The sequence below is a fragment of the Oryzias latipes genome, chromosome 5, assembly GCF_002234675.1.
Source record: "Oryzias latipes chromosome 5, ASM223467v1".
NCBI lineage: Eukaryota > Metazoa > Chordata > Actinopteri > Beloniformes > Adrianichthyidae > Oryzias > Oryzias latipes.
The window spans coordinates 32,737,475-32,764,617 of NC_019863.2; the positions used below are offsets into that span (position 1 = coordinate 32,737,475).

Consider the following 27,143-nt stretch of genomic DNA (forward strand, 5'->3'; position numbering starts at 1 on the left):
AACGCAAAATGATGACGTTTGTTGCGTGTCGATGACGTACAGTTCGGAATCAAGTCGCCTGGCCGGTCAGACGGCGGTCGCAATTGAAAAGATCGGCTACAATTCGGAATCAGGACGGCAAATCCACGGGGCCTGGGTCGCAATTGAAAAGATCGGATCTGTGTCATTCAGACTGTCATGAAAAGATCGGAATTGGGCCGCTTAGGGGCAAAAAATTCGGAATTGGGTCGTTTCAGCCTGCAGTGTGAACGTAGCCTGATTCTCCCGGGCCTGCTTTCAGTGGTTGTCATAGAAACGTTGACTCAAACAGACTCGGACTTCTCACTTCTCACTGATCAAATGGCGGCGTCCGTATAGTGGAAAAATGGACACTGAATTGGCTTTATGCTGCTGGAGGTTTGTCATTTTCTATGGATGACAAAACACTTTGCTCAGTCCAGTTCTCTTATATAGTCAACGGGTTCTTCTCAGAACAGAACTCCTCAGAAGGTTGTGCATAGATCCAGTCCGGCTCGGTTCTTCATTGAGATTCCTTGCTGTCTGAGGGAGGAACCTGCTCAACAGTGAGGTTTTGTGAGACTGAAGTTTGTGAATCAAATGTCTGTGACAGAGGGACGAGAAACTCCATTTCCCATCATCCTTTGCACATCTCTCTGATTGAGAGCAAAGCAAGGAAACATGGATTTCCTTCAGTGGAGTTTCTTCTCACTGAGCTGATCTACATGGTCGTATTCTACGTTTTAGACAGAAAGTCTGCACATCTTTTAGTTATTTTTCCCTAATCAGAACAAATCGTTCTGAAGGAGAACTTTAAGGTGATGCATTTACTAAAGAGAATGAGAACAATCAGCCAGAGAACAGAAGACCTCAGCAGGTTTCCTCTCTGCAAACGTCTGGTTAAGTCACTGGAAGTTCAAGCCAAGCTCTTTGAGGACTCCATGAGTGACTTCCATGCCAGTGACTCGGGTCTCCATCCATGCAGATAGCTGCCATGGATTTAATGTTAAAGAACAGAATACGACAGCCCACCATAACAGATGGGAAAAGCTCCAAGATCCCGCTCAGAGCAAAGCAACTATATTTGGGTAAATGGATGGATTGTTGGATGGATGCATGCTTTTCCTCCAACTGCTTGACTTTTGGGGGCAGTGAACCCCCCGTCAAGGCCTTTTTTTTTTAAACATATGTTGCACTAACGGCCGTCTGCTTTCACTTGGTCAGGTTGCAGCTCTCCAACACTTTCTACGAGTCTTCGGGTCAGTGGTGGTTCTCGGTGGACAGCGTCCTGCTCATCTACAACTCCTCAGAGGAAGCTTTGTTTAACGCCAGCGATGTGTACGCTCCGGCGTCCTCCTCGTACCGATGCCCCCATGTCAGCAGCCTGCAGCGATACAGCGGCCTGCTGCTACCCAGCACTGACCACGCTCGCCGCTGGTCCATCACCTTCATCGACTTCCAGGTACTCTTTTGCTGCCGTTTTGCTCAGTGTAAAGATGAGCGACTACCTCTAATTTGAAGCCTTCACTGATCTGTGTAGATCCAGGCGTTCAACGTCAGCTCTGGGAGATTTTCCCCAGCGAGCGACTGCACCACCATCCTGACACCAGCCATTCTGATGGGCCTCATCAGCTCCCTGATCCTGCTGCTGGTGCTGGCATACGCCCTACACATGGTCATTCACCTGAAACACATCGAGCACGACGACAATCACAAGGCGGACATGTACTTTCCCCAAAGCACGGAACAGCTGGAGCACTGCTGTGACGAGAACACGACTGAGAAGAATGCCATTTAAATGGAACAGAACGAAATACTCCACTATCTTGATGTTTCTGGTCTGATGTTCTTCCAGCTCAGGATCTTGTTGTTTTTTATTTAAAAAAAAAAAAAGAATATATTTCTAGTCTTTTGTAATCTGTCAACATCAGTTTCTTTACAACATCCCAAATAATATCACTAAATAAAAATAAAATATTTGAAAAACGTGTCTTCTCTGAATTATGACCTCTCTTTATACCCAGTTTTAATTGTTTTTACTCCATGTTTTAAATAAAGTAATACATTTGTTGAAGCTTAAACCTTTCCGAACTTTTCAACACATTAGTTTGGTGAAAGGCTAGGTCTCACTCAAAGTCCTGATTGGTCAAATTTAGATGACGTCTCAATAAGTTCATTTCTAATAGATTTTTTTTAAAAGTTCAGTAAAAAAAAAGCAAACAGAAGACACTACTTGCAATTCCAGTTGTGTCCTGATGGTGGCTCTGTTGTTGTCAGCAACAGCTGATCATCCAGAATGCAAGCAGAAGAAGAAACTTCTGCCGCTTTGAGGAACGCGTGACCTCAAAAAACGGACGTTTTTCCCATGAACGCGCTTTTAAAGCCTAATTTTAAGCCGGAATCGTCTTTTCCTTTAAAAGCACAGAAGTTGGACTGAAACAAAGTCATGTTTGTGCGGTTTTTCTGTCAGTTAGCATCTCGTGGTTAGCATCCGGCTAACGCCGCTGCGGTTCACCTGGACAGTCACACCTTTACCGGGCAGGTTCGAGGACTTCATGTCCGGTCACCTGTCCGCTGCCGTCGCTCTCTTCCGTCGCTGCCTCCCCCCTCCCTTGTCGAGGACTCTGTCAGGAGCCCGCTGCCTATTCCGCGGAATGGAACCGGTGATCGTGAGGAGCCTTCCCGGGGAGCCGAAGCTCACCATCTCCTTCTGCCTGAACGGCAGCCACCGGCACATGCTGCGGGACCAGGACGAGGCGCTGGGGAAGGTCCTCACCAGGATCTCCAGCTCCACCGCCAAGAGCCTCCTCAAGCAGGCGAAGAAGTCCAGGAAGAGCCGCGGTGAGCCGCCGGGCGAGGCTGCGGCGCCCGCGGCGGTGAAGCTGCTCTGCGGCGGCGAGGAAGTACCGGAAACGGTCCCCAACTCGGAGGCGTGGCGGGACGGAGCCGTGCTGCAGGTGGGAGACGTGACGTTCACCGTGCACCGGAACCCCCCCACCCTCACCACGGCGGAGCTGCCGCTGTCGCTGCTCTCCGGCTTTCCGGTCTGCCCCAAACTGGAGGTGGAGTTTGCAAACCTGCAGGACAGCGAGTTCACGTGGTTCCGAGAGAACCCACCGAGTACGAGGTAACGAGTAACGCGTTACTGATGCACGAGACCAGAACTTGTTGGTTAGTTTGGAGGCCGGTTCTGGTTCATTACATCACTAGAAGAAGCTTAGAGGAACCGAGCAGCAGGAGAATGAAGGAGAAGCTGCAGGTGGATGCACCAGAGGTGTGGGTGTGCGCGCGCGCTCGCGCGTGGTGCGTTTTAGCAACATCCGTGTCTTTGTGAAGATAAACACTGAGACTCCTGAATGCAGAAACCTCCGACAGACCAGAACCAAAGTGATGTTTTCTGCTCCTTTCAGCTCTGCAGACGGTCTGGATCTGGACTCATCCTGGACCCGGGTGGGTTCTGCGCGTGTCCACGTCCCCTCCAACCAGGACATCGGCTGCAGGCTCAAACTGAGGTGCACACCCAAAGAGGGGGGGCGCAGCGGCCCGGCCAAAGAGCTGGTCTCCGTTTCGGCCGTGGAGGCGGGGCCTGGAGTTTGTACTTTTGACGGCCGCCACGCGTACACGGCGAAGGAGGCGGCGTGGCCGGCGGTGAGGGTGGTGTCCTACAACATTCTGGCAGACATCTACGCTCAGACAGAACTGTCCAAGACGGTTCTGTACCCGTACTGCGCCCCGTACGCTCTTCAGCTGGACTACAGGCAGAACTTGGTGAAGAAGGAGCTGGCGGGATACAACGGCGACATCCTCTGCCTGCAGGAGGTGGACAAAGGTGAAGGACGCTCCTGAGCAGTTTGTGGCTTTTTTGCTGAATGAAGATGATTTAAAATGTGATCCAGAATCAGCCATCAGGTCTGACGAACGTCACGCAGCTCTGAGCCGTCGAGCTCAGAACAGAAGAAAGTTCTCCCCTTTCCTTCATCCTGATTCTCAGAAATGTCGATAGACGTGAGAGCTTGTGCCATCAGAACCACCTGGAACCAAAACCCAGATCTGAAGCTGCTCGCAGCGGCTGCAGTAGAGCAGACTTGGTGTCCTCTCCGTTTCTGCTGAAGCAGATTTCATCAGACAAATCCAGTTCCATCCTCCATCGATGCATTTGGACCGCTGCAGTCCGACCCAAGGTCATGTGATCTTTATCGTCTGCGTTTTTCCCTGCAGGAGTGTTTGCCGACAGTCTGAGTCCTGCTCTGGACGCCTTCGGCCTGGACGGCGTGTTCAGGATCAAAGAGAAGCAGCACGAAGGGCTGGCGACGTTCTACCGCAGGTTTGGCCTCATCTGGAGTCAGAAACCTGTTTTTCTAAGATAGTTTTTTTTGGTGTAAGCTAATAAAAGTCACCAGACTCACCCCAACTGACAACGCTGACGCTGAGATGCTTTGCCTAAATCCTGCATCCTGGTGACAAACTGCGCGACACGTCTCAGGATGACGACTGTTTCTTCATCTTCTCTCTGGCTGGACGTTCGTTCGGACATCAGGCTGTTGACCTGCTGTTGGTTTTTCTAAAAACCCCAGACGGATGTGATTGTATGAGTTTAGTTCAAACCCCACTTCTTGTTTTGGGTTTCAGGTCAAAGTTTCAGCTGCTGAGCAGCCATGACATCATGTTCAGCGAAGCGTTGACCTCTGACCCCCTGCACTCTGAGCTCCTGCAGAGGATTTCTGGGAATGTGGCGCTGAAGGAGAAGGTCCTGCAGAGGTCCACCTCCCTGCAGGTGCTCCTGCTGTCCTGCACAGCGTTGTGACGAGCTCCAACGGGCTGCCGGTTCATCCTCTCATGCGTGTAACGGGTGTTTTCTGCAGGTAACTGTGCTGGAGGACCGCTTCAGAGCTGACAGGAAGCTGATCGTGGCCAACACTCACCTGTACTGGCATCCTAAAGGTAAAACCACTGGTGCTCTGAATGAAGTCCCCGCCACGCCGGCGCCTGGAATTCACTTCCGTTTGTTTTGAAGGAGGGAACGTTCGCCTGGTCCAAGTGGGAGTGGCCCTGCGGCATTTGAGTCATGTGATGGACACGGTTGCACCGGAAGCCCCTCTTCTCTTTTGCGGCGACTTCAACTCCATGCCAGACTCGGGTAAATCCTGGAGCCGTTAGTCCGCGCTGAGGCTCCGAGGCCGTGCTGGGGGGGCTGACGGCGTTTTGTGCCTCAGGTCTGTTCCAGCTGCTCAGCGAGGGGTCGGTCCCCGAGCAGCATCCGGACTGGAGCGGCCTGGGTCCAGAGGAGTCCTGCAGCATGGAGCTGACCTCTCCGTTCCCGCCGCTGCTGAGCGCCTGCGGACAGCCCGCCTACACCAACTACGTGGGGGGGTTCCACGGCTGCCTGGACTACGTCTTCATTCAGCCGCAGAGCATGAAGGTACCGAGGATCCACAGACACCTCCTCATCCTGGACGGGGGTCGTGTGACCTCTGCCAAAAGTCTGGAACCAGTAGTCGTTTGAAACGGAAGCCATGGGTTTACCCGTAACCGTGGTAACGGTTCCACTGGGTTTACCCGTAACCGTGGTAACGGTTCCAATGGGTTTACCCGTAACCGTGGTAACGGTTCCACTGAACAGCTTTTCACTTTTTTTAGTTTTAATTCTTCTTGTCGTCATTCTGCTTGAAAACAGAACTCCACTCTTCACAGCCAGAAATCAGCTGTTATTCAGCTCAGTGGCCTAGTGGAGGAGTGGGTGCCCTCACAATGTGATGTTTTGGGTTTGAACCCTCAGTCGGGTCGCACCTTCAGTAAAAAAGGATTTAGGGGGCGGGGTGTAAGCTGCAACATGCTTTCTGAGCGTGACTGCAGCTCTGGAGACGACACATTTACACGCTCAGGTGTGTGAGGGCTAACAGGACTTTACCTTTGCAGGTGGAGCAGGTGATTCCTCTGCCCAGCCACCAGGAGGTGACGGCCTATGAGGCCCTGCCCAGCTTGGCTCACCCCTCCGACCACATCGCTCTGGTTTGTGACCTCCTCTGGGCTCCTTGACCTCTGGCCTCTGCCATACCTTCATCCTACAAATAAAAGAAACCTGTCTCTGAATCGTCTTCTTTGTCTTTAGGGGCAGAGATTGAATTGTATGCATTTAATGCTGATTCCCAATATTTTAGTCTAAATTAATATTTAGGAAAAATGCAGAGAAATTGTAACGGCTGCTTATGCATCTGTCTTTAAATTTCTAATAAAAGTATTAATTTATAAAACATTTCAGGGCGATATTTATGTATCATAAATATGTTTTTTCTGGTCAAATCTGCTGCTGAGTCTTTAAATAAAGTTCCAGGCTTTCATCATTTACAAATAAATTATATAAAAATCAGACATTGTGATTTTCTGGATTATTTTTCTCATTTTGTCTCTCATAGTTGAGGTTTACCTCTGATGAAAATGACACGCCTCTCTCATCTATTTAAGTGGCAGAACTTGCACAATTGGTGGCTGACTGAAGAGTTGTTAGCCCCGCTGTAAATAGATACAACATATCTGATTGTTTTGTTTGGATAATCACTTGGAAAGTTTTGAATCATCCGATTTTCATTTCAACAAACTTCAAGCTGGGTCTGAAACCTGCAGCTCTGGAGCCACGTGTGGCTCTTTTATTCCTGCATTCAGGCTCGTTGGCTTTGAAGAAGAAACTGAATAGTTTGTTAGGTTTGTGGTTTAGGCCCAGATTTATTTAAACACGAGGAGAAGCCCTTAGGAGCTCCATCTCGTTTTATTTACATTGTATTAATAAATCAAGAGGTCGTGTTTGGTTTTCTTCTCCTTCAAAATGCAGAAAGGTTGATTAGTTGAATGGGTTTAAAGCACATATTCTTACCTTCTGATGCACAGCAAAGTCTAGCTGCTATTCAGAGACAAGTAGATAATTTCATTAGAATCATAACTGCAAGTAATTTTGCTGCAGCAGGAGGATTTTATTGGAGTATTGTGTATTTTATTTTTTAAGCTAAAGGAACTTGTATGTATTACCTTAAAAAGTTGGAAGAAGCTAAATTTATTTATTAAAAGTATAACACTTTTATAATTTATTTTTTATAAATAAATAAGAGTTACTTATAAAGGATTAATGGTCAGGCAAACATTTTAGGGTATTTTTGGCGACTTTTACTTTGAAGGATAGAACCGGATATTGCGTGACCCACTGACGTTCATTCACGCCACGCGCTAAACCGGAAGCCAAACAAGGAATTCAAACAACCCTACGTGTCACTACGGGTGAGAGGATCCTCCGCGCTACCCGGGAAGTCCGCCGCGCAGAGATTTGTAAGTTTCCTTCAAGTTTCTCCTCGGGAACATTTTAACCGGAACCGGTTCTCCTCTGGAACGTTAGCTATAACATTAGCTGGAGAAGCTAACGACAGGAGAAGCAGTTCGAAGGAGGTCACATGACCAGAGTCCTGACAGCTCCTCAGTCTTCAGGCTCAGCTCCTGAGTGAGAAGCCGAGCTGATGGGTCTGAAGAGCCCGAGGTCTCCGTCCAGCGGAAGTTGGTTCCGACAAACTTCTGCTCATGAAGGAGATCCTGATCCAAGACAGGAGGAGCTCCACTGTTCGGAGGTTCGATTCCTGGAAGTTTAAATGATGGGAGGATGATCAGACTTTGAAAGCATCAGAGTAATAATGATCAAAGTTGATTTAGTGAATCAGTGCAAACGTCTGAAAGTGTTTGGATCCTCCACCTGCTGACAGGAGGGGGGAGGTTTGGGGCAGAAGATCAGATCAGAGTGGATCATATCAGATCAGACTGGATCATATCAGATCAGATCAGACCTTCTTCTTTAGTCTAAAGTTTAGACTTGAATAGGAAAAACTGAGACGCTCCTCTGGAACAGATCTGAGGATTAAGTTTTGTGTCCAGCAAAGACAAAGCAGTAAAACTGGTTTAGTGGAAGGCAGGTACAGGTGCGCACCTGTACCTGGATGATGTCATCCAGGTACAGGTGCCGTCAGAGAACAGACGTCATCCACAGACGTGACTGTTGTTTCAGTGCTGTGTATTGCTGGGTTCTGCTCTGAAGGACAAATGGCTAAATGTTGTTTAGTTGTTGGCGTCACATTTCTCTCTGATCTCTGCTGCAGAAACATGAAGGCTCTGATTCTGGTTGGGGGGTACGGGACCCGGCTGCGACCGCTCACCCTCAGCGTCCCCAAACCACTGGTGGAGTTCTGCAACAAACCCATCCTGCTGCACCAGGTGGAGGCGCTGGTCAAGGTGAGGCGGGGGAGGGGGGCGCCGGTGCCAGGTCACCTCAGCACTTTATTGACCGGTCACGGTGTGTTTGCAGGCCGGAGTGAACCATGTGATCCTGGCTGTGAGCTACATGTCGGAGCTGCTGGAGAGGGAGATGAGAGTCCAGGAGCAGAGGGTGAGCGACAGGCTGACACGCCCACACGCTGATACGCCCACAGCCCAAAACGCCAACACACTGACACGCCGATACGCCGACAGGCCAAAACGGTGACACGCCCACACGCTGATACACCCACAGCCCAAAACGCCAACACACTGACACGCCGATACGCCGAGAGGCCAAAACGGTGACACGCCCACACGCTGATACACCCACAGCCCAAAACGCCAACACACTGACACGCCGATACGCCGAGAGGCCAAAACGGTGACACGCCCACACGCTGATACACCCACAGCCCAAAACGCCAACACACTGACACGCCGATACGCCGAGAGGCCAAAACGGTGACACGCCCACACGCTGATACACCCACAGCCCAAAACGCCAACACACTGACACGCCGATACGCCGACAGGCCAAAACGGTGACACGCTGATACGCCCACAGCCCAAAACGCCAACACACTGACACGCCGATACGCCGACAGGCCAAAACGGTGACACGCCCACACGCTGATACGCCCACAGCTCAAAACGCCAACACACTGACACGCCCACACGCCGACAGGCCAAAACGGTGACACGCCAACACTCTGATAGGCCAACACGCCCACATGCAACACGCCAACAGACCATCCAGAACAACACAGAAGTTAAAGACGTTGAACTTGAATTGAAATCAGATCTTAACATTTAGATTGTCTGACATTCAGAGTCAGAACCAAAGTGTTGAGTCTTCTCCACTTTTTGTTCTCCTCAGCTCGGGATCCGGATCTCTTTGTCCCACGAGACGGAGCCTCTGGGAACCGGTGAGTCTCCTCGCTTCAGACTCTACGCTCTGGAAACTGTTTGCACCTCAACCTCGACATTTTTCTATTTACTATTTAAAAAACAACGTTCGATGAGTGTAAACGTCCACAGACATCCTGGCATGTTCCATGTGAAGAAGATTTCACATGAAACATGAGAGCTTTTCAGATCAGAATCAGTTTAATGTGAGCAAACACTTTGACTTCAGGGTTGAAGCACCTCCAAAATTGAAAATGGCTAGACCTGCAGTTCCTCAAATAACCTCTGGGGAACTCGTTCCACTGGCCGGTCATTTCTGTAATTATCGAGCTTGTAGTTTTCTAAACTGCTCACAGAGACGCGACTGATTCCAACTGAGAACATCGCAGCACAACACAACAGAAACATTTGAGTTCATTCTGCATTTTCATTAGAGGCTTAACTAATGTTCACGATTCATCAATCTAAGATCAGTGTTTTAAGTGAAAGGTCCAAAAGGTTCTAGCAGAAAGCTTACCTTTGGTTCTGTGCGTGCTCTCTCAGCCGGGCCGCTGGCGTTGGCTCGAGAGCTGCTGAACATCGACGACGAACCGTTCTTCGTCCTCAACTCGGACGTCATCTGCGACTTTCCCTTCCAAGATCTGCTGCAGTTCCACCGGAACCACGGCAAGGAGGGAACCATCGTGGTAAGAACCCCGACCTCTACCTTTGACCTCAAAGGGCTGTTAGACAAACTGCACCCTGGGAAATGAGGACTTTGGCCTGTCAGAACTCAAGATGTTGAGATGAGAATGGAAAAGATTTGAGTTCTTGGAAGGGGAACCCTTCCTCCTCAGATGTTTCAGATCTAAAGGTTTCCTCGCCGCTTCAATCCTCCAAAGTTCCTGACGCTCTTGCGTGTGTTCAGGTGACGCGGGTGGAGGAGCCGTCCAAATACGGCGTGGTGGTGTTTGAGGCGGAAAGCGGGAAGATCCATCGCTTCGTGGAGAAACCGCAGGTCTTTGTCTCCAATAAGATCAACGCCGGCATGTACATCTTCAATCCCAGCATGCTCAGCAGGATCCAGGTACGGGTGGCAGCGTCTTGTGGGTTTCCATAGCAGCAGGAAATGCAGTGCCGTCTGCAAATAACCGGGACTGCTTTCTCCGTCTGCGCAGCTGAGACCGACATCCATCGAGAAGGAAATATTCCCCGTCATGGCGGAGGAGAGCCAGCTGTACGCCATGGAGCTGCAGGGTAACTGTTCTGCACCACGCCGTTGCTATCCGCTCACCGACACCTGCTAAAGCTTTGGCTTCAGGAGGTCATGATGGTTCCTCAGGGTGTCCACCTGTCTGTCAGCTGATGGTTCAGGTGACACTTTTCTGATTGGTGGACATGTCAGTGACTCTGGTTAAAGAACTTTCTGCTCAGACTTTGACCAAATTCTGCGGTTTTACTGTGGTTCCAACTGAAGTTATTAGTTTTTACTTTTGCTCTAAAAAAAGTTAAATAATAGAAATAAAATAATAAAAAAATGAAAAATAACTGAAGCTTCCTTACACTGGTCCATCGTTTATCGCACTTAAAGTTTCTAAAATAACCGCCATAGAAGAAATGAGCATTCCTTTATTTTTGACTAATATTCTAGATGTTTTAAGCCTGTAAAGCTCCTCACTAAACACTTTTCTCTCTTCTCTCATTCAATTGGTCAGAAGAACCGTTTTTAACATCTTCTTCATAATTCTCATTTATTTTCATGATTTATTTTCTGTAGTCAAAGTTATTCAAGTTACAAACTGACCAATCAAATGCCTCAGTAAAAGTAGGAGGAGCCTGCTGGCCACACGTCCAACATTTCAAATGTTTGACAGGTTTTGTGTGGCCTGCTTTCAAGTGGAAGGGGCGTGGCCTTCCAACAGCCCCACTCCTGATTGATGAGTGGTTGCCATAGAAACCATGACTCAGACCAACTGGGACCAATCAGTGCTTCCTGAGGGAGTGGCGACTGAATTGACTTCATTTGGTTGGAGCTGGAAGTAAACCGTTTTGGGCTGATGACGTCACACTCGCTCAGTCCGGTTCTGTGATACAGGCGACGGTCGTGGTCACTCCCATCGGTTCGGCCGTTTTTCAGCAGACTCCTGGCCAGTAAAACCACGTGGAGGAGTGTTTTCTTGAAGTGACGTGGTCCTGCTCTGAGAACAGGAATGTCTTCCTCTAGAACCGCTTTAATGAAAGTTTGAGTGGATCTAGAGAAGAAAGGTTTTTCTGTCATTAAACATGTTCAGATGGTTTCTGTTTAGGATGAGTGTCATAAATGTTATCCAGAGATTTTGATGGCGTTGCTCTGGTCTCTGCAGCTCACGCCTCCGTCAGACGTAAGTGTTGGCTCTCTCCTCACATCCACTCTCCTGTAGTCGTGGTTTGTAGAGAAGCACCAACAGCCTTAGAACGGCGCCCAGCAGTCACTTCCTGCCCTGTCCTTCGTGTTCCGGCCCAAATGTCAGGCGGATCTGTTGGTGCTTCTCTGGACCCTCAGTGGAACAGGGACCAGAAGCAGCCAGATCCTAAGAACCTGGACTCCTGATTGGACCGTGCAGCTTTTGTTCCTGTGCTGTCACCCTTCCTTTCACCTCCTCCTGCTTGTCCTGGGCCGGGTCTCAGGGACAGAGGTCCTCACCTTCTCCCCCACCAAAGCTCCTCCAGTTCTGCCGGGGAGATGTTCACCTCAACCGGCTCCCCTCAGTGAGGAGGAGCAGCAGCTCTGCTCCCAGCTGCTCATGTAGAAGACACTTCTGTGATGGTGTTGGGGGTTGTTTCCATGGTAACCGGCCGTCCTCCGCAGGTTTCTGGATGGACATCGGTCAGCCCAAAGACTTCCTGACGGGGATGTGCATGTACCTGCAGTCGCTGAGGCAGCACGCTCCCGACAGGCTGCACACGGGACCCGGTTTCCTTGGCAACGTCTTGGTGGTGAGTCCCGCTCCATGTCGCTTCCCGGGAAACGAGTGCCTGTCGTCCATGGCGGTCTGCTCCCCTCCTCCCCCGCAGGACCCCTCCGCACAGATCGGACAGAACTGCACCATCGGGCCCAACGTCACCATCGGCGCCGGCGTGGTGGTGGAGGATGGCGTGAGGATAAAGCGCTGCACGGTGCTGAAGGGATCCAGAGTTCGATCGCACTCCTGGTTGGAGAGCTGCATTGTGGGATGGAGCTCCTCCGTGGGTCAGTGGGTGAGTACAGAGTCGGAGCCGTGGAACCGGAAGCTGAGCTGCAGTCTCACGGTGGGGGGGTCTGCGTCCTCAGGTGCGCATGGAGAACGTGACGGTGCTGGGGGAGGACGTCATTGTGAACGACGAGCTTTACCTGAACGGCGCCAACGTCCTGCCCCACAAGTCCATCAATGAGTCGGTCCCAGAGCCGCGCATCATCATGTAGCACCAGGAGGTTCTGTTTGGGCCGGACAGACACCCCAAGGGTGCCTCAGAGTGGGGGGGGGCGGGTGGAGGAGGAACTAAAAGCTCTTTTTTTTTCTGTTTGATTGTTTTGGACAAGTTCTGGCCCTGCTCAGCTGCTCAGAGAGCAGGACTGTTAGCTGAACGTCTGACCCCAGGTTCTGATCCAGACTGACGGACGGGGGCTGGAGCACTTGGTGGAGGGATAAATGGGGGGGGGGGTGTTTGGGGTAGACGGGGAAACGACAGTCACTTTCCATGTGTAGATTGAGTAGATCCTCAGTGGAGCTGCGCGTTTGGACCATGACCTTCAGAACCTCCATGGCCGTGGAGGCGGGAGGAGCCCGACGCGCAGAGTGGAGGATGCTGGGATTGTTTGTGTGCATATCTGAATGTGGATCCGCCTTCACTGTTCAGGGGCGGAGCTTAATAAATGTTGGGTTGAGCAGACGACAGGATGCAGCAGTTCTGTAGTCTGTTAGGCTGCATCTGTCTTCAGTCCTAAAAAGAAATGCCTTCAGAAGGACCCCCCCCCCCTGCTGAAAAACCAGGTTTTGTCTGGGGGGGGTTGTTTTATCCAGTCATTGTGTGTTACTGATCAATGGCAGACTCCTAAATGCTGCAGCTCCTTCTGGAGACTCGGTTTCCTCCTCAGAGACGAAGCTCTGCACTGAACCTCCTCCAGCTGGAATCCGTTTGACTGAAAGACTCACCACTGCAGATGCAGGCTGGCTTCTGCCATCACCTGCACACTCTGGTTTACTCTGGAACTAACCATTTCCCTCTGGAGTCTCTTTCTGTGGGCTTCAGGCTGTTTTCTGTGAAAGCTGCACGTTCCAGCTGGAAGCCTGGAAGGAGGTGTGACCTCCATCCAGGTGAGATCTTGGTGGCTGACGGTCCTCTCCAGCCATCATCCTGCATGATGTGAAAGGAAATGTTGGATCCGATGCTCCTCAGACCGACTTCCTCTCTGACATCATGAATTCTGTGATCGAATCATTTTCTCTGCTGAAACTTTCTGCATTCTTCGTTCAGGTGAAGGACGCGCGCGGCCCACCCGACACTAAAAACTGGTTTCTACGGTCTGCACTTTGTGAATGAGGCTGTTCAGAGCCATGTACTTCCTGTCTGAATGAAGATTGTTCATGAAATGAAGTTTTTTTTTCTAAAGAAGTTACTGACATCTGTTTATAGTCTTGTCTTTTTTATGTAAATGATTTTTCCTGAAGTTTCCCGGATGGTCTCAGGTTTAGTTTACAAGTATTTACATTACTTTTACACATTTTTACTCAATCATGTTTTCTAGAAAGACCATCACAAACACATTAGGCTGAGCCTGAATTGCAGTTTTACAATTTAACTTTTATTTCTATTTTTATTAAAGTCTTAAAACTCAGTTTTTATGTACAATTGGGGTTTTGCTATTTATTTTATTTGTTATTATGCAAAAATGAAGAGCAGAGCAGCAAGAATAAGCCAGCAGGAAAACATGACAACACAATGATTAGTACTTATCACTGTTGCATTTTCTGTTTGTAAATCTCCACCAGAAAAACATGAGCTCAGCCTTTGGCGGACTAATGTAGCTATAGACGCAGACAAAAACAACTCAAGTGAGATGGAAGTGATTTACCTGCTGGAGCAAAGCAGAGTGGTTCTCCGAACCACCTGAAAGGATTCTGTTCAGAACGATGCTGCCATCTACAGGCCACCGATAGAAATGCATCCAGCAAGGAGCTGCTTATCTGCGCATGCGTGAACAACAAACGTCTGATTGAGCCCGAAAACAATGTCCTGGCCGTGTGCCTCCAGAGGTCTGTGATGATGTTGAGTTCTTTACAGCAGAACCAGAAGATCCAGATGGTCCTTCTCTGTCTGCGATCTTTAAACTGACTTCCAACATCCATCAAAGGAGATTCCTGCTGCTCCAAAAGCTGATCATGTTGGATTCTGTGGACATGAAGGAAGGACGTTTTTGTGATAAGATGGACAAATGTCTAAAAATCCACAGCTTGCACTTCAGATATTTTTGATGAAACAGTTTTTTTTTAAATATGTATACAAACTAAATTAAGAAAAGTTAAATGACCAACATTTGACACTTTTATTCACAAATGAAACATAAAAAAAGTAAATATCAGTTCAAACCAAAAGTACCAGAGTATATAAAAGAATGACATGCCTTTCTAAACTCCTGGGTTTGTAGTTCAATTACTAGACTCTAGCTGTGGTTGTCTGACCTGCGGAGACTCGGAGGATCAGCAAAGGAAGACCTGAAGTTAATGTGAAAACAACCCAGACACGGAGAACGACCTTCTTCACGCTAATGACTCCAGACTCAGATATTATTCTGCTCACATTAGGAAAAACGTCAAACTCCAGACACAGTTTTCTTTTTAAAAGATTACATTTACAGAAATAAAGCCTTTATAACTCTGTTTTGTTGCCATACATGTGCTGTAGTCCACAGTGTTAAAGACCACAGATTTCAAACATAATCTGGATTAAATTTGGATTAAATCTCTTTATTCTGCTGTTTTACCAGGAAAATGATCAAACTCAGAAATCCGTCTGTATCTACAATCAAGCAGAAATGAAAAAGTTTAAACGTTAAATTTGAAATTCTCTCCAGCTGCCCTGCTGTTGCCGTCTGATCAGTGAGGATCCATAAATCAGTATTGATCAGATGAACGAGTCGAGTCCCGGCAGCATCGACACAAAACGAGGAAAAGGTTGAAAACTCTAACGGTTTGATTTATAGAAGTCTGTAAATGAAGCTTCCGTTCACATTTTTCCGTCCAGTTTATAAAATAGGTTACAATACAGGTTTAGTCAGAAATACTTATTTTTCCAACTTGTTTGACTTCAAAGGAAGAGGAAGCTTTCAAAGTAAAAGCTCATTGCAGAGGAGTGTTTAAAAAAAAAGTCAAAATAAAGTCCAACAGAGCGGGTTAAATAGTCTGTAAAATAAAAGCTTTGCTTGTTCCACTGGAAAGAAGCTTCAAAATAAGAGCACTCCAGAACAGAAGGACCCGCAGGTCTGCATGGAGCACGTGTCTCAGGTCCTGCAGCCGCAGCAGCTCAGCTGCATCAAGCTGCACCGCCGCCTCTGCACGGGCGGCTTCGGTCCGTCGGAGGAGCGGTGCGGCTTCGGACGCCGTCTCCTCCTCGAGCGTGAAGAGGAGCTCCACCGTCTGTCCCTGCAGACGCTCAGGGGGGGGTTTACTTCAGGACCAGCGTTGCTTCCGAGCCGTCCTTCTTCTTCAGGTACAGCCCATAGGTGAGGTGGTGTTCCCTCCGCAGGAAGGCGTAGAAATAATCCGACACCAGCAGGATCTAAGAAAGAAAGAAGAACGAAGTGTGAAAGTGTTTTGGTTTCCTCAGAAGTCTGTTTGCTGCATCTGCAGATCTAAGAGAAAACTTCATCCATCTATAAACCTTTTCATGCTAAATCCACTTTTGGAGCTTTTAAGTGTCTTCTAATGTTCATTCCTCACCATAAACATCCCCAAAGCTGTAATTCCTCTATAAAACTGCTTTCTGAGGACCTGCCCCTCCCAATCCACGACGAGCTGGTTCTCACATTGTGATGTCACAAAGTGAGGAACCGCCCCTTCCAGGAAGAGTCTGTGCTGCAGGCTCCGCCCCCAGGCTAACACACACGCCCAGGCCATGTTCAAATTCCCACCCTGACCTCTACATAGAGCATCTATAGTGCGTTTATCATTCTATAGTGTCTGAATCTACAATTCCAAAATCCAGAGCCCTAGAAATTTCCCAGAAGTCTCTGCGAAAAACCACTAGATCGGTGAATATAGACCACAATGCATTGCATTGGAACAACTTTTGCAAAAAAAATTTATTTTTTTAATAAACCATCAACGTTTTTATCTTCAGAAGACAGTGGATCATAAATAATCCTCCCAGAACGCTCATTAATTAGATTTTAACTTTGTGAAATCAATGACGTCACATCTGCCGTTAAAAAAAAAAAAAAGGAGTGAGTGTGGCGTCTGAATTGTTTTCAAAATTCAGGGCACCTCCTCGTTTTTTAGTAGTTAGGGCGGGAATTTGGACACTTTCTCTGTGGAGCTAGCGGTGATCGGCTAAACGCTTTCCTTCTCTAGGCACAATACACACATCCGTCTTTGTACGGCGGTGTTTGTTTTCGTGGGAAAATCGCAGACACGCTGCAGAGGCCGGCTCTAGGATGATGTCATGAAATGGGCGGAACCCACAAAGAGAGAAAGGCGGAGCCCCAAAGATCCAGTCGTCTTACTTCTGGGTAGGAAAAATTAATATTTAATAAAAAGTTTGTTATTTAGCGGGAACATATTATAGATGAATGAATATAGTTTACTATGAAAAGCTTGCGAAAAGTATAATATAGGCCCTTTAAAATATTCTCACGTCCTCATGAATATAGAATCTGCTGGCCCCTTTCTCAGCTGAACCTGACAGCGCCCCCCTCAGGCCGCTCCTTACCTGCGCCACGTTGAACAGCAGCGTTATGGCGTAGTAGAAGTTGGAGTTGGCGCTGCCGGCGTAGATCCAGAGGTGCCAGAGGACCGGGAACAGCGCCGAGCAGGCCAGCAGGACGCAGGACACCAGGAAGATGTTCCTCAGGACTGGAGAACAGAAACCTTTGAGAAACCTCGGCGCCGCCAGAGAACGCCAGAACCTGGAGCACACACTCACAGCGGTGCAGGTGACTCCAGAGCGGGAGGAAGGCCATGTAGAGGGCGACGTCCCCCACGGTGGGGTAGGATTTAAAGATGGAGATCACGGCTAGCTGCATGAAGATCAGGAACACGGGATGCTCCCTGCAGCAGAAGCATGAAGGCAGGCAGACACGCTGAAGAACCGGAGCAGAGAAAAGCTCTGCAGCGACCGCATCAGACCCACTTACTTGAGTTTGATGGACAGAGGGATGGTATAGAAGAAGACGTTGATCTGGAAGACGCAGAGGAAGAAGAGGCGGAAATGTTCAAACATTTCGGCAAAGAAATACCAGAAGAGGCCGATGTTGGGGGTCAGGTCAGGAACGGAGAGGCTGCAGGGAAACCAGCAGGAAACATCCATCACACGGGGGAGAAACCATCTCTAAAACCCTTCACTCCTCCTCATCCTCACTCACATGAAGCCGTAGACGGACGGCATGTAGTCCCAGGAGCCCAGCAGGAAGAAGGACAGGCAGACCAGGACGAACAGGCTGCCCAGGTACATGAAGAGGTATTGAACCACAAACCACCAGAAGCTGACGCGCCGGAGGTTGACCGGGATGTACTGACGCTGCAGGAGCAGACGCAGGGAGACGGGAGTCAGAGACCAGGAGAGCGCCGGGACGCTCCCGTCACTGGGAGGAGACGCACCTGCATCAGGTAGAGCATTGCAGGAGCGCACAGGGTCAGAGGGTAGACGGACTGATAGGTGGCCAGACACAGGAAGATGGCGCTCAGCAGCACGTTTCCTGAAACGCAGAGAAGGTCAGAGGTCCAGGCGCCAAACAAGGGGTCCAGCCGGAGTCTGAGGGCCGACCTTTGACCGTGCAGAGGATGAAGAGAGAGATGACCATGTTGTTCAGGCCGCAGGTGGACTTGGCGACGCAGGACAAGATGGTGAACGGGTTCAGCAGGTAACTGCGGGAGAAGAAGAGCTGAAGCTTCTGCTGGTTCCGCCCAGAGAGCGGAGGGGGGCGGAGCTCTGAGGAGGACTCACAACATGGCCACTTTCAGGGGGACGTAGTGCATCTCTAAGGGGGTCCTGATGAGCTCCAGACAGTCCGGGGGGTAGCGGTCCGCCTCCAACGCAAACTTCTGTTTTCTGAACTGTAAAAACACGACAGAGTCTGGGTGAGAGCAGATCTACGTGCAGAGGTTCTGCAGCTTTCTCACCACTTGTTTGTTGTAATCCTTGGCTGCTGCGTACAGCGCCGCGGCCGTCACCACGTCTGCCAGCTGAGGACACAAAGCAGAGCTCCACACATCCGCCACAAACCTCCTGACGTCCAGAACCTCCTTTAGGGACTCACCATGAAGGTGATCTCTGCATAATCCACCAGGAAGTGGAAGAGGTAGATGATGAGCGGAGTCTGCGGACAAACACATGTGGTGAGGTCCGGCCTGAGCGTCCGCCGTTTCCCACGTTCAGGTCGGACGAAGGTGTCACCTTCAGGTGTTTTGGTTTGTGACTCACCTCGTGGAAAACATCTCCAGAGTACGGAGACACTCCCAGGTCAAGCAGAGCCAGACCCTCGATCACTGCAACACAACCACACCACAACAGAGTCCTCAGTCTGAGGCGGTAGGTTCATGATCAGGAAGATTCATCAGAAAAGGATCCAAACCTCAGAACCCACAAAACATTTAGACTATTGTCTGTTTGAGCAGCAGGCTCCGCCTCCAACCTCCTGAACGGTTGACGTCCCCGTCCTTTTGTAAAGTCAGACCGCATCCACAGCACACTAGGAATGCTACCCTCTCTGCCTGCTAAATACGTCCCGTTGGCTGCTGTGACTGAATATTATGGTCTGTTTTCTGCCGTGCTGAGTTCACAGATCAGATTTGGTTAAATGTTCCACATTTCCTCTCGTCGTGAATCAGGGAAAACCTGTTTAGAGCTGCAGAGATGCATCAGAAAAACGAAGCGTTCTGGTGGCATTTTTCTGATGATGGGGACAAATATGAAGAAAATGAAGCTTCAAGTTGCATTTCTGAGTTTTTCTTTATTCAAATCGTTGTGAATGAGGAGCAGACGAAACTATGCCGTTTGAAAAACATCCTATTTGTGATGTCGACAAAAAATATCCTGGGCGGGGCCACAAACTCCCAGCTCCGCCCCTTTCTGATGCATCCACCTGCAGACAGGTAGAGAGACCCATGAACGTCTTTGTCTTCCTGCAATCTGGATCAGAACTGAGCGGCTGGACAGCTGCGCTAATGTTAGCGGGAGAGCGTGGAAACAGAGAGCTCTCAGCAAAGGGGAGGGCAAGGGGGGCGGGGTTGCTCCATGCCAACAGGCAACTCAGAGGAGAGGTGGATTTCTACTGAACTCCAGCTGCTCTGCAGAAACTATGTCCTAGAAAAAGACAGGATTTTGGGCTAAAAACGGCATCATCATCAGAAACAAACGACCGGGAACAATCTGACAACAGATCAGATGATCAGGAACATGGATGAACCCAAACATGTTCTTCATCCATCAGAACCTGCAGGACAACCCAACAGCTCCTCTGCAGAACCTCCTGTCGTTACTTTGACTGAAGTCACTTTCAGTTAATGAAGGCGTTACAGCTCTGACAGTGTCATATTCAAATGTAATAGATTACTTGTACGAGTAACAATCGATGATAATAATCAGAGATGAGTTCCTTCAGTTCGGGGTTTTTTTGGGGACCAAAAATCGGATCAGAGTCCGAGTCTGACACCGTTTCACCTTCGTCGACCATTCTCCAAACATTTACAGATTTCTTTTGTGACAGATTTTGTCGCCGAACCGGTTTACCGGCGCAGCGGGGAGGCGCGCGGGTGCGAGGCGTGTGTGACCGGTGCGCTCCGGACCCCCGCCGGCGGCCCGCTCACCTCTTTTCCAGGCAGTAATCGGTGACACCACCTCCACCCTCTCTGAAATCAGCTCCGCCAAACTGGACCGGAATAGAACGGCACGGACCGTCACGGCGACAATCATTAGGAGCGTCAAGGGAGCCGCCATCTTCGCGAGGAAGCTCTCTCGCCCTGCGCTCGAGGTGCATGCTGGGAAGTCAAGTTTATTCCGTCTCGTCAGGAAAACATTTACCTCCAACCTCCACAGATTTACAGTCCAAGCAGCGATAAGGAGCGAGTTTAATAATAATAATAATAATAATAATAATAATAATAATAATAATAATAATAATAATAATAAAGGAACATATTTACAAAAAGACTATTTAAAACGCATAATTCAAGCAATTAAAATCAAGATTAGAATTTTGTTTTAATCAAATATTGTATTTAATTTTATGTGTAAAGGTAAATAAACACATTTTAAACAACTTGAAAAGGAGTTTAATCTCAACAGAGGAGTTTTCATATGATCTTGTTGTTAGTTCTAATTTTGCATATGCTGAATATACATAAAGACGCTGTAATTTTAAACAATAATATAGCACATATTACAGGCGTTTTTCTTTAATCACCCCGGAATGCGGAATGTTTTGTCATTTGCGTGTTTTCAGTCGAAAGATTTATGTGACGGATCAAAACAAAACTGCAACTCGCCGTCTAGTTGGAATAAACTATTTTACTGTTTCCGGGGGCGTATTTAAAAATAAAATAAAATTAACGCTTTTGTGGGCCTGTGTTAGCGTCACGTTGAAGTAGATTATCGTTGTTCGTTTTAAAAATATCTGATTACTAAATTGTGACTGTATCACGTCTACAATACTATTTTAGCGTGTCGTATGTGTTTTCTGCAATCCTCTAAAAGCCACGTGCTTTTACTTTGAAAATCCCTGCAGGAAGTCGCTGTGGTTGTTATGGAAGCGACGACTCTGCGATTTTTGTTTTCTGTTCTTGTTCTGTGCTGTTGGTTTGTGAGACAACATGGCAGGCTTGGAGGTGTTGTACACCTGCGTCACAGGTAGCCTGACTTGTCCTCAGGACGCCCTCGTGTGTTTCGTTCACTGGGAAATGATCAAGGGAGGATACCGGTGCATCGGTTCCGGAGACGAGGTGGGTCGAACTAGCTAACTTAAGCAGAACCAGAAGAGACAAACCAACAACACATTCTGGTTTTATTTAAACACATTTAAGATACGAGACGAACCAAGTTAATGCTGTTTGTTTACTTTTAGATCGTAGTTTGTTGACAGCCTCTGAAGTCCCTCTGAGTTACAGTTTTGATTTAAACTCTCAGTCTGTGGGAATAAATGTTAGCTTTGCTACATTAGCAGGAGGATCAGGATGGAAACTGAAACTGTCCTGCAGGCGATTCAGAGGAAACCTCCGCTGAGTTGGTTCTTCTTCCTCCATCTAGGTGACCTTTGACCTCCTAAAGTTCTGCATTGAGTCATGTTTTAGTCCGATTTTTAGTCTCGTGCAGTTGGCACGCGCCATTTGGTCTCATACTAAACAAATGGACTTTCCGCAAAAAGTGTCACGTCATCTTTAGCGCGGGGGGGGGGGCACAGAAGCGTTTGAAAGAGAGGGTGTCTCACCCCCCCCCCCCGCCCCCGTCCCTCCCCCCAGCCCCGCAGCGGTGACCGGAAGTCGGAGCTCCTGCCTGCAGACTGGAGCAGCAACAAGGAGCTGTACAGTCTCCGCTACGAAGGCGCGGACGCAAAGATGCTGCTGAAAGCCGTCCCCGTGGACTCTGCTGTGATATTCAACCTGATGGTAGGCATGGGGGGGGGTCCTTCAGGACATGAGGGGGTGGGCACTCTGCTGGAATGAGGGAGAACGAAGCATTAAATGCAAAAAGTCTGCAGCGAACCTCACATCTGAGACGACAGAGAAACAAATCTGAAATTTAAAAACACAGAGGCCGCTTTTAGGTTTCATGGCAACATTTGGCTCGTTTTAGAACATCAGACGTGTTTTGATGATGTAGGGAGCACACAAAGGCGTTATTTATCATCTCAGAACTGTTGAAAGGTGAAGATTTAGTGGAATAGCTTCAAATTAAAAAAATAGAGAGCAGTCAGAGATTTTAACAAAGGTTTTCTGAATGAAGATCAGATGGCTTTAGGTTTGAACTTTGATGGTTTTCTTTTATTTTGATTTCCCAGCAGAAGTTCTGAAAAGGTCTTCAAAAAGAAACTTAAACTAGAAGGAGCTGCATTTCTAGAAGAAAATGCCGGTTAAATGCTGTACTGCTGAATGAAAATGAAACTTAAAGGGGAATAACGGGCAAAAAATAAAGAAATGATCAAAGTTGACCATAAATAAAGTGAAAACAGCACAATAACAAAAATGTTTGTGAAAAATGCCAGAGCCGGGTATCAAACCAGCGAGCTTCTGCACCAAGGATTCCCCATTTATTTAAATGGAGGCAGAAATCCTGGAATATCTGGAAAAGTTCAAGGATTTGAAGGACCAAAAGTCACAGCTGGAAAAAGCTGAAAGAGCCGAACATTTGAATAGATGGATGGTTGAAATAGATGAGTAACTGTAGAAGATAAGCTGCAAAACATGGCTGAAGATACTAGAATAAAGAGAAACAGGAAAACAATAAATATTTCTGAAGCAGAAACCTGGTGAATATATTATGTGTAGTTGTGCAGTGAGTCGGTACAGCCCTCTGTCTGTTTCTTCAATCTTTATTATGGTGGCATGTTATTTTTCTGTTCCGTTCACGTCCTGCAGACATGTGGACTCGTGTTGTATTGAACATGAGTCCACGCGTCACGAACGTCACAGAAACTCTGAACAATCGTCGTTCAGAAATGCTGACGTCAGATTCCAGCTGAAGGTAACGGCGGTGTGACGGCGTCTGCTTTCTGTGTGTCTGAAGAACTGCAGCACGCAGCAGGTGACCGACCTGACCGTGAACATGAAGGATCACGTGGACGCCGACCATCTGGACACGTTTGACAGGTCGGTGTAAAAAAACGTCCCCCACAGGAATCAGCAGTTCTTCCTGTTTTCAGTCCCTCAGGGTCACAGAGTCACAGGTGAGGAGGGCAGACCATAAGAGCTGCGGGTGCAGAGGTAGCAACCCTGAATCTGGATGAAATGATTGACTGAAGGCTTTTATTCTGAAGGGTTTTCATAAATGGAGACGGTTTGTCAGAGAAGGTGAGGGCTCAGCTGCTGCCCCCCCAGGAGAAGAAAGCAGGGAGGAGGAGTTTGCGGGAGGATGAGGACGAAGCAGGAGGAAGGAGGAGGAGAGAGGAGGACGACCCTCTACGCATTCCCAGCAGACGTCCTGGTCCGGGAACGCAGCATCCATGGTTGGGAAATTCTGGCATTGATTTGATCACAGCGATGGGATAAAGAAGTCTTTATTCTCTCTTTCTAGAATATTTCTATATTCTGAAAGTTAAAAGAAATGACGTTAAAGTAAAAATCAGGAATAAATTCCTGTTATTTTCTCACAGAACTGAATGAGTTGTTAGATCCGTCTGAACTTTAAAGGATAAAAGCAGAAACAAGTCTATCTAAAGATGAGCTTTTATTTTGAAAGGTTTATTCTGTCAGGAAGGAAACAGTCATCACGGATGCTGTGCTGCTCCTGATGAAGGTGAGGTGATTCTTCATCATTTGATGAACGCTTTGTTTTTCAGGCGTGAGCCTGCAGTTCCGCCTTTTGCCACTGGGGGAGCAGATCTGGATCCGTTCGGGTGGGTGTGTCTCCTCCTCTAAAACTTCCAGATGTTTGTGAGTTTCAGCCAGCGTTGTCCTAATCCAAGGATTTGGGATGACGGATTATCAGCCTCCGGCCTCGCGGACTCACAGCTTTGACCTCGAACGCTGAATCTCTGAACAGAATCTGCTGAGTCAGCATTCGATGGTCACATGACGCCTCACTTTGACATTTTCCTCCTTTTCTTTACCGTCTTTCTAAACTCCTGAGAGGATTACATCTGGAATTTGTGTTGAAAGCCTTATTGTTGTTTTTTCTTTGAGTCGGTTCTGTAGGGTTCTGTTGGGTTTTACTAGAGCACTGTGGGGTTTTATTAGTCCACTGTGGGGTTCTGTAGGGTTCTTTGGGGTTCAGTAGGGTTCATGGGGATCTGTGAGGTTCTGTAGGGTTCAGTGGGGTTCTGAAGGGTTCTGTGTGGTTTTGTAGGGTTCAGTGGGGTTTTGGAGGGTTCTGTGGGGTTCTGTTGGGTTTTATTAGTCCACTGTGAGGTTCTGGTGGGTTCAGTGGGGTTTTGTAGGGTTCTGTGGGGTTCTGTTGGGTTTTATTAGTCCACTGTGAGGTTCTGGTGGGTTCAGTGGGGTTCTGTGGGGTTCTGTGGGGTTCTGTTGGGTTTTATTAGTCCACTGTGAGGTTCTGGTGGGTTCAGTGGGGTTTTGGAGGGTTCTGTGGGGTTCTGTTGGGTTTTATTAGTCCACTGTGAGGTTCTGGTGGGTTCAGTGGGGTTCTGTGGGGTTCAGGGGGATCTGTGAGGTTCTGGTGGGTTCAGTGGGGTTCTGTAGGGTTCTTTGGGGTTCTGTTGGGTTTTATTAGTCCACTGTGAGGTTCTGGTGGGTTCAGTGGGGTTCTGTGGGGTTCAGGGGGATCTGTGAGGTTCTGGTGGGTTCAGTGGGGTTCTGTAGGGTTCTGTGGGGTTCTGTTGGGTTTTATTAGTCCACTGTGAGGTTCTGGTGGGTTCAGTGGGGTTCTGTGGGGTTCAGGGGGATCTGTGAGGTTCTGGAGGGTTCTGTGGGGTTCTGTTGGGTTTTATTAGTCCACTGTGAGGTTCTGGTGGGTTCAGTGGGGTTCTGTGGGGTTCAGGGGGATCTGTGAGGTTCTGGAGGGTTCTATGGGGTTCTGTTGGGTTTTATTAGTCCACTGTGAGGTTCTGGAGGGTTCAGTGGGGTTCTGTTGGGTTTTATTAGTCCACTGTGAGGTTCTGGAGGGTTCAGTGGGGTTCTGTGGGGTTCAGGGGGATCTGTGAGGTTCTGGAGGGTTCTTTGGGGTTCTGTAGGGTTCATGGGGATCTGTGAGGTTCTGTAGGGTTCAGTGGGGTTCTGTAGGGTTCTGTGGGGTTTTGTAGGGTTCAGTGGGGTTCTGGAGGGTTCTGTGGGGTTCTGTTGGGTTTTATTAGTCCACTGTGAGGTTCTGGTGGGTTCAGTGGGGTTCTGTGGGGTTCAGGGGGATCTGTGAGGTTCTGGAGGGTTCAGGGGGTTCTGTAGGGTTCTGTAGGGTTCATGGGGATCTGTGAGGTTCTGGAGGGTTCAGTGGGGTTCTGTTGGGTTCTGTTAGTCCACGTGAAGCTGGAGGAGTAGCTCTGTGACTTCCTGGCTTTCGGTTCCGCTGGAGCCTCCTTTTCCTGAGGAGAACCTCCTCAGAGAGGATTGACCCGTTTGCAGTCTCGTGTCAGAACCTCTGAAGGTCGTGTTCCAGTCAACGTTCCTGTGTGCAGAACCCCTCTGGTTCTGCTCTGGTTCTGCTCCTGCAGAAACGTTCATCGTGTCCTTTGTCCTCCTGACTCGTCCTCAGATCTCGAGGTGGGGGCGGGATGATCGTGGACCCCCTGAGGTCGGGGTTCCCCCGCTCCGGCTTCGACCCCTCCAGCGGCATCCCGGACATTCTGCCCCCCGGAGCCGTGCCACCGGGAGCTCGCTTCGACCCGTTTGGACCCATCGGGCGGCACAGACCAGGGTGAAGGCAGCACTCGTGTTCTCCTGCATGTGATGATGGTTGTTGCAGCCAAAACCCAGAGAGACACACGTCTGTGCGGATTCTGAAGAATTTGGTTCTGATTTCAGAGAATTGGGTTTTTTTAGAGATTTTCTCCTAAAATGACTTTAAGAGAAGAAAATCTCTTGGAAAAGTTTGATCCGCTGCAGCACAGAGTCCTAAAACAAACAGACAAAGCGCTGCGTTGGGTTCTGGTCGTGTTCTGGGCGGTTCTGGTTCTCTTTTGATGACCTAAGCTGCAGCAGAAACCAAAAACCTGAAACCTGTTTGTGTTTTTGCTTCCTAGGCCGGATCCGGACCACATGCCCCCCCCCGGCTACGATGACATGTTCATGTAGAGCTGAACGTGGGTGGTTCTGAAACCCTGACTCGGTTCTGACCCGCTCACTTTGCTCTCAGCTTTCAGGACGTGAAGTTTGAGGCTGCAGGTTCTGGTTGAGATAAGCGAGTTTGTTTTGGGTCGGAGGAGACGATTCCAGAAGGAAATCCTTCTGCTTGTCTCGGTGTTTGGAGCAGACGGCCCAGAAAACCGGACGGAGTTTGAGTTCTGAGCTTCGGGTCGGACTCTCGCTCCGATTTCAGGTTCCTGATCATTTTGTGGCTCATTCAGGAACACCAGAAATAAAGTTAGTTTAAAAAACTGTGAATCCTGTTGATGGAATAAATGTTTGAATCATTTCTCTGTGCTGCTTTCTGCTTGGGCCGGTTCTGTAGAAGCGGGTCGTTGTGGGTCACAGAGGTTTGACACTCAGAACAAAAATCTCTGAAGATTCTCTTTTTCTGATCAAGTAAAACACGAACGGTGATGAAAAAAGACAATCAAATTTAGCAGCAGATTTCAGACATGAAGGGTTACATTCTGTAAAAAAAACAGCTTTTCGGTTCCGACGGTCCAGTTTCAGACGGACAAAGTCCAGAACAACATCCTGAATTTTATTCTTCATCTGATTCCTCTTTTCTGGTCCCGGACCTTCTGTTCCCGGAACCGGTTCGGTTCTGCTCCTGGAACCGGTTCGGTTCTGCTCCTGGAACCGGTTCGGTTTCTGCTCCCGGACCTTCTGCTGCCGTCCCACAGAGATGCAGATTCATAAAATCCTAATTTGAGAGGTTTAGTGGTTTACCTGTGAATCTTTCTGCTCAGTCTGACATCCTGCAGACGTTGACAGACGTCATCATGAAGTCCAGGC

General features: G+C 48.6%; 5 protein-coding genes across 6 annotated transcripts in view; 4 read left to right on the plus strand and 1 right to left on the minus strand.

Annotated features, from left to right (window-relative positions):
- The window catches only part of LOC101170921 (V-type proton ATPase subunit S1), a 16,906-nt gene extending 14,919 nt beyond the window's left edge, over positions 1–1,987 (plus strand). The window contains exons 7-8 of the mRNA XM_011475697.3: positions 1,222–1,459; positions 1,538–1,987. Of these exons, the coding sequence (XP_011473999.1) occupies positions 1,222–1,459; positions 1,538–1,795 (496 nt within the window). The 3' untranslated portion in view covers positions 1,796–1,987. The remainder of the gene's footprint in view (positions 1–1,221; positions 1,460–1,537) is intronic.
- A 126-nt stretch (positions 1,988–2,113) lies between these two features.
- Positions 2,114–6,355, plus strand: pde12 (phosphodiesterase 12). Its single transcript, XM_004069323.4, has 8 exons — positions 2,114–3,124; positions 3,408–3,826; positions 4,216–4,321; positions 4,627–4,771; positions 4,860–4,938; positions 5,012–5,134; positions 5,211–5,416; positions 5,914–6,355. Exons 1-8 carry the CDS (start codon positions 2,553–2,555, stop codon positions 6,031–6,033), a joined length of 1,770 nt encoding a protein of 589 aa, XP_004069371.1. The 5' UTR covers positions 2,114–2,552; the 3' UTR covers positions 6,034–6,355.
- Positions 6,356–7,181: 826 nt separating this feature from the next.
- On the plus strand, positions 7,182–13,816 carry gmppb (GDP-mannose pyrophosphorylase B). Its single transcript, XM_004069325.4, has 10 exons — positions 7,182–7,311; positions 8,127–8,259; positions 8,333–8,413; positions 9,161–9,209; positions 9,733–9,875; positions 10,097–10,255; positions 10,347–10,425; positions 12,017–12,144; positions 12,223–12,405; positions 12,479–13,816. Exons 2-10 carry the CDS (start codon positions 8,131–8,133, stop codon positions 12,608–12,610), a joined length of 1,083 nt encoding a protein of 360 aa, XP_004069373.1. The 5' UTR covers positions 7,182–7,311; positions 8,127–8,130; the 3' UTR covers positions 12,611–13,816.
- A 900-nt stretch (positions 13,817–14,716) lies between these two features.
- Positions 14,717–20,383, minus strand: pigu (phosphatidylinositol glycan anchor biosynthesis class U). The gene is made up of 12 exons (XM_023955347.1): positions 20,208–20,383; positions 18,823–18,887; positions 18,659–18,718; positions 18,522–18,584; positions 18,346–18,455; positions 18,166–18,266; positions 18,000–18,097; positions 17,765–17,919; positions 17,537–17,680; positions 17,326–17,450; positions 17,113–17,255; positions 14,717–15,963 (listed from the first exon to the last, which is right to left on the minus strand). Exons 1-12 carry the CDS (start codon positions 20,335–20,337, stop codon positions 15,850–15,852), a joined length of 1,308 nt encoding a protein of 435 aa, XP_023811115.1. The 5' UTR covers positions 20,338–20,383; the 3' UTR covers positions 14,717–15,849.
- Positions 20,384–21,104: 721 nt separating this feature from the next.
- psmf1 (proteasome inhibitor subunit 1) lies at positions 21,105–26,634 on the plus strand. Of its 2 annotated transcripts, XM_023955348.1 has the most exons (7): positions 21,105–21,338; positions 21,855–22,001; positions 23,119–23,201; positions 23,369–23,557; positions 23,891–23,947; positions 25,756–25,917; positions 26,243–26,634. In XM_023955348.1, exons 1-7 carry the CDS (start codon positions 21,210–21,212, stop codon positions 26,292–26,294), a joined length of 819 nt encoding a protein of 272 aa, XP_023811116.1. In that variant the 5' UTR covers positions 21,105–21,209; the 3' UTR covers positions 26,295–26,634. The 2 variants fall into 2 exon arrangements, with proteins under 2 accessions (XP_023811116.1, XP_023811117.1); XM_023955349.1 differs by lacking the exon at positions 21,855–22,001.
- The last annotated feature ends 509 nt before the right edge of the window (positions 26,635–27,143 follow it).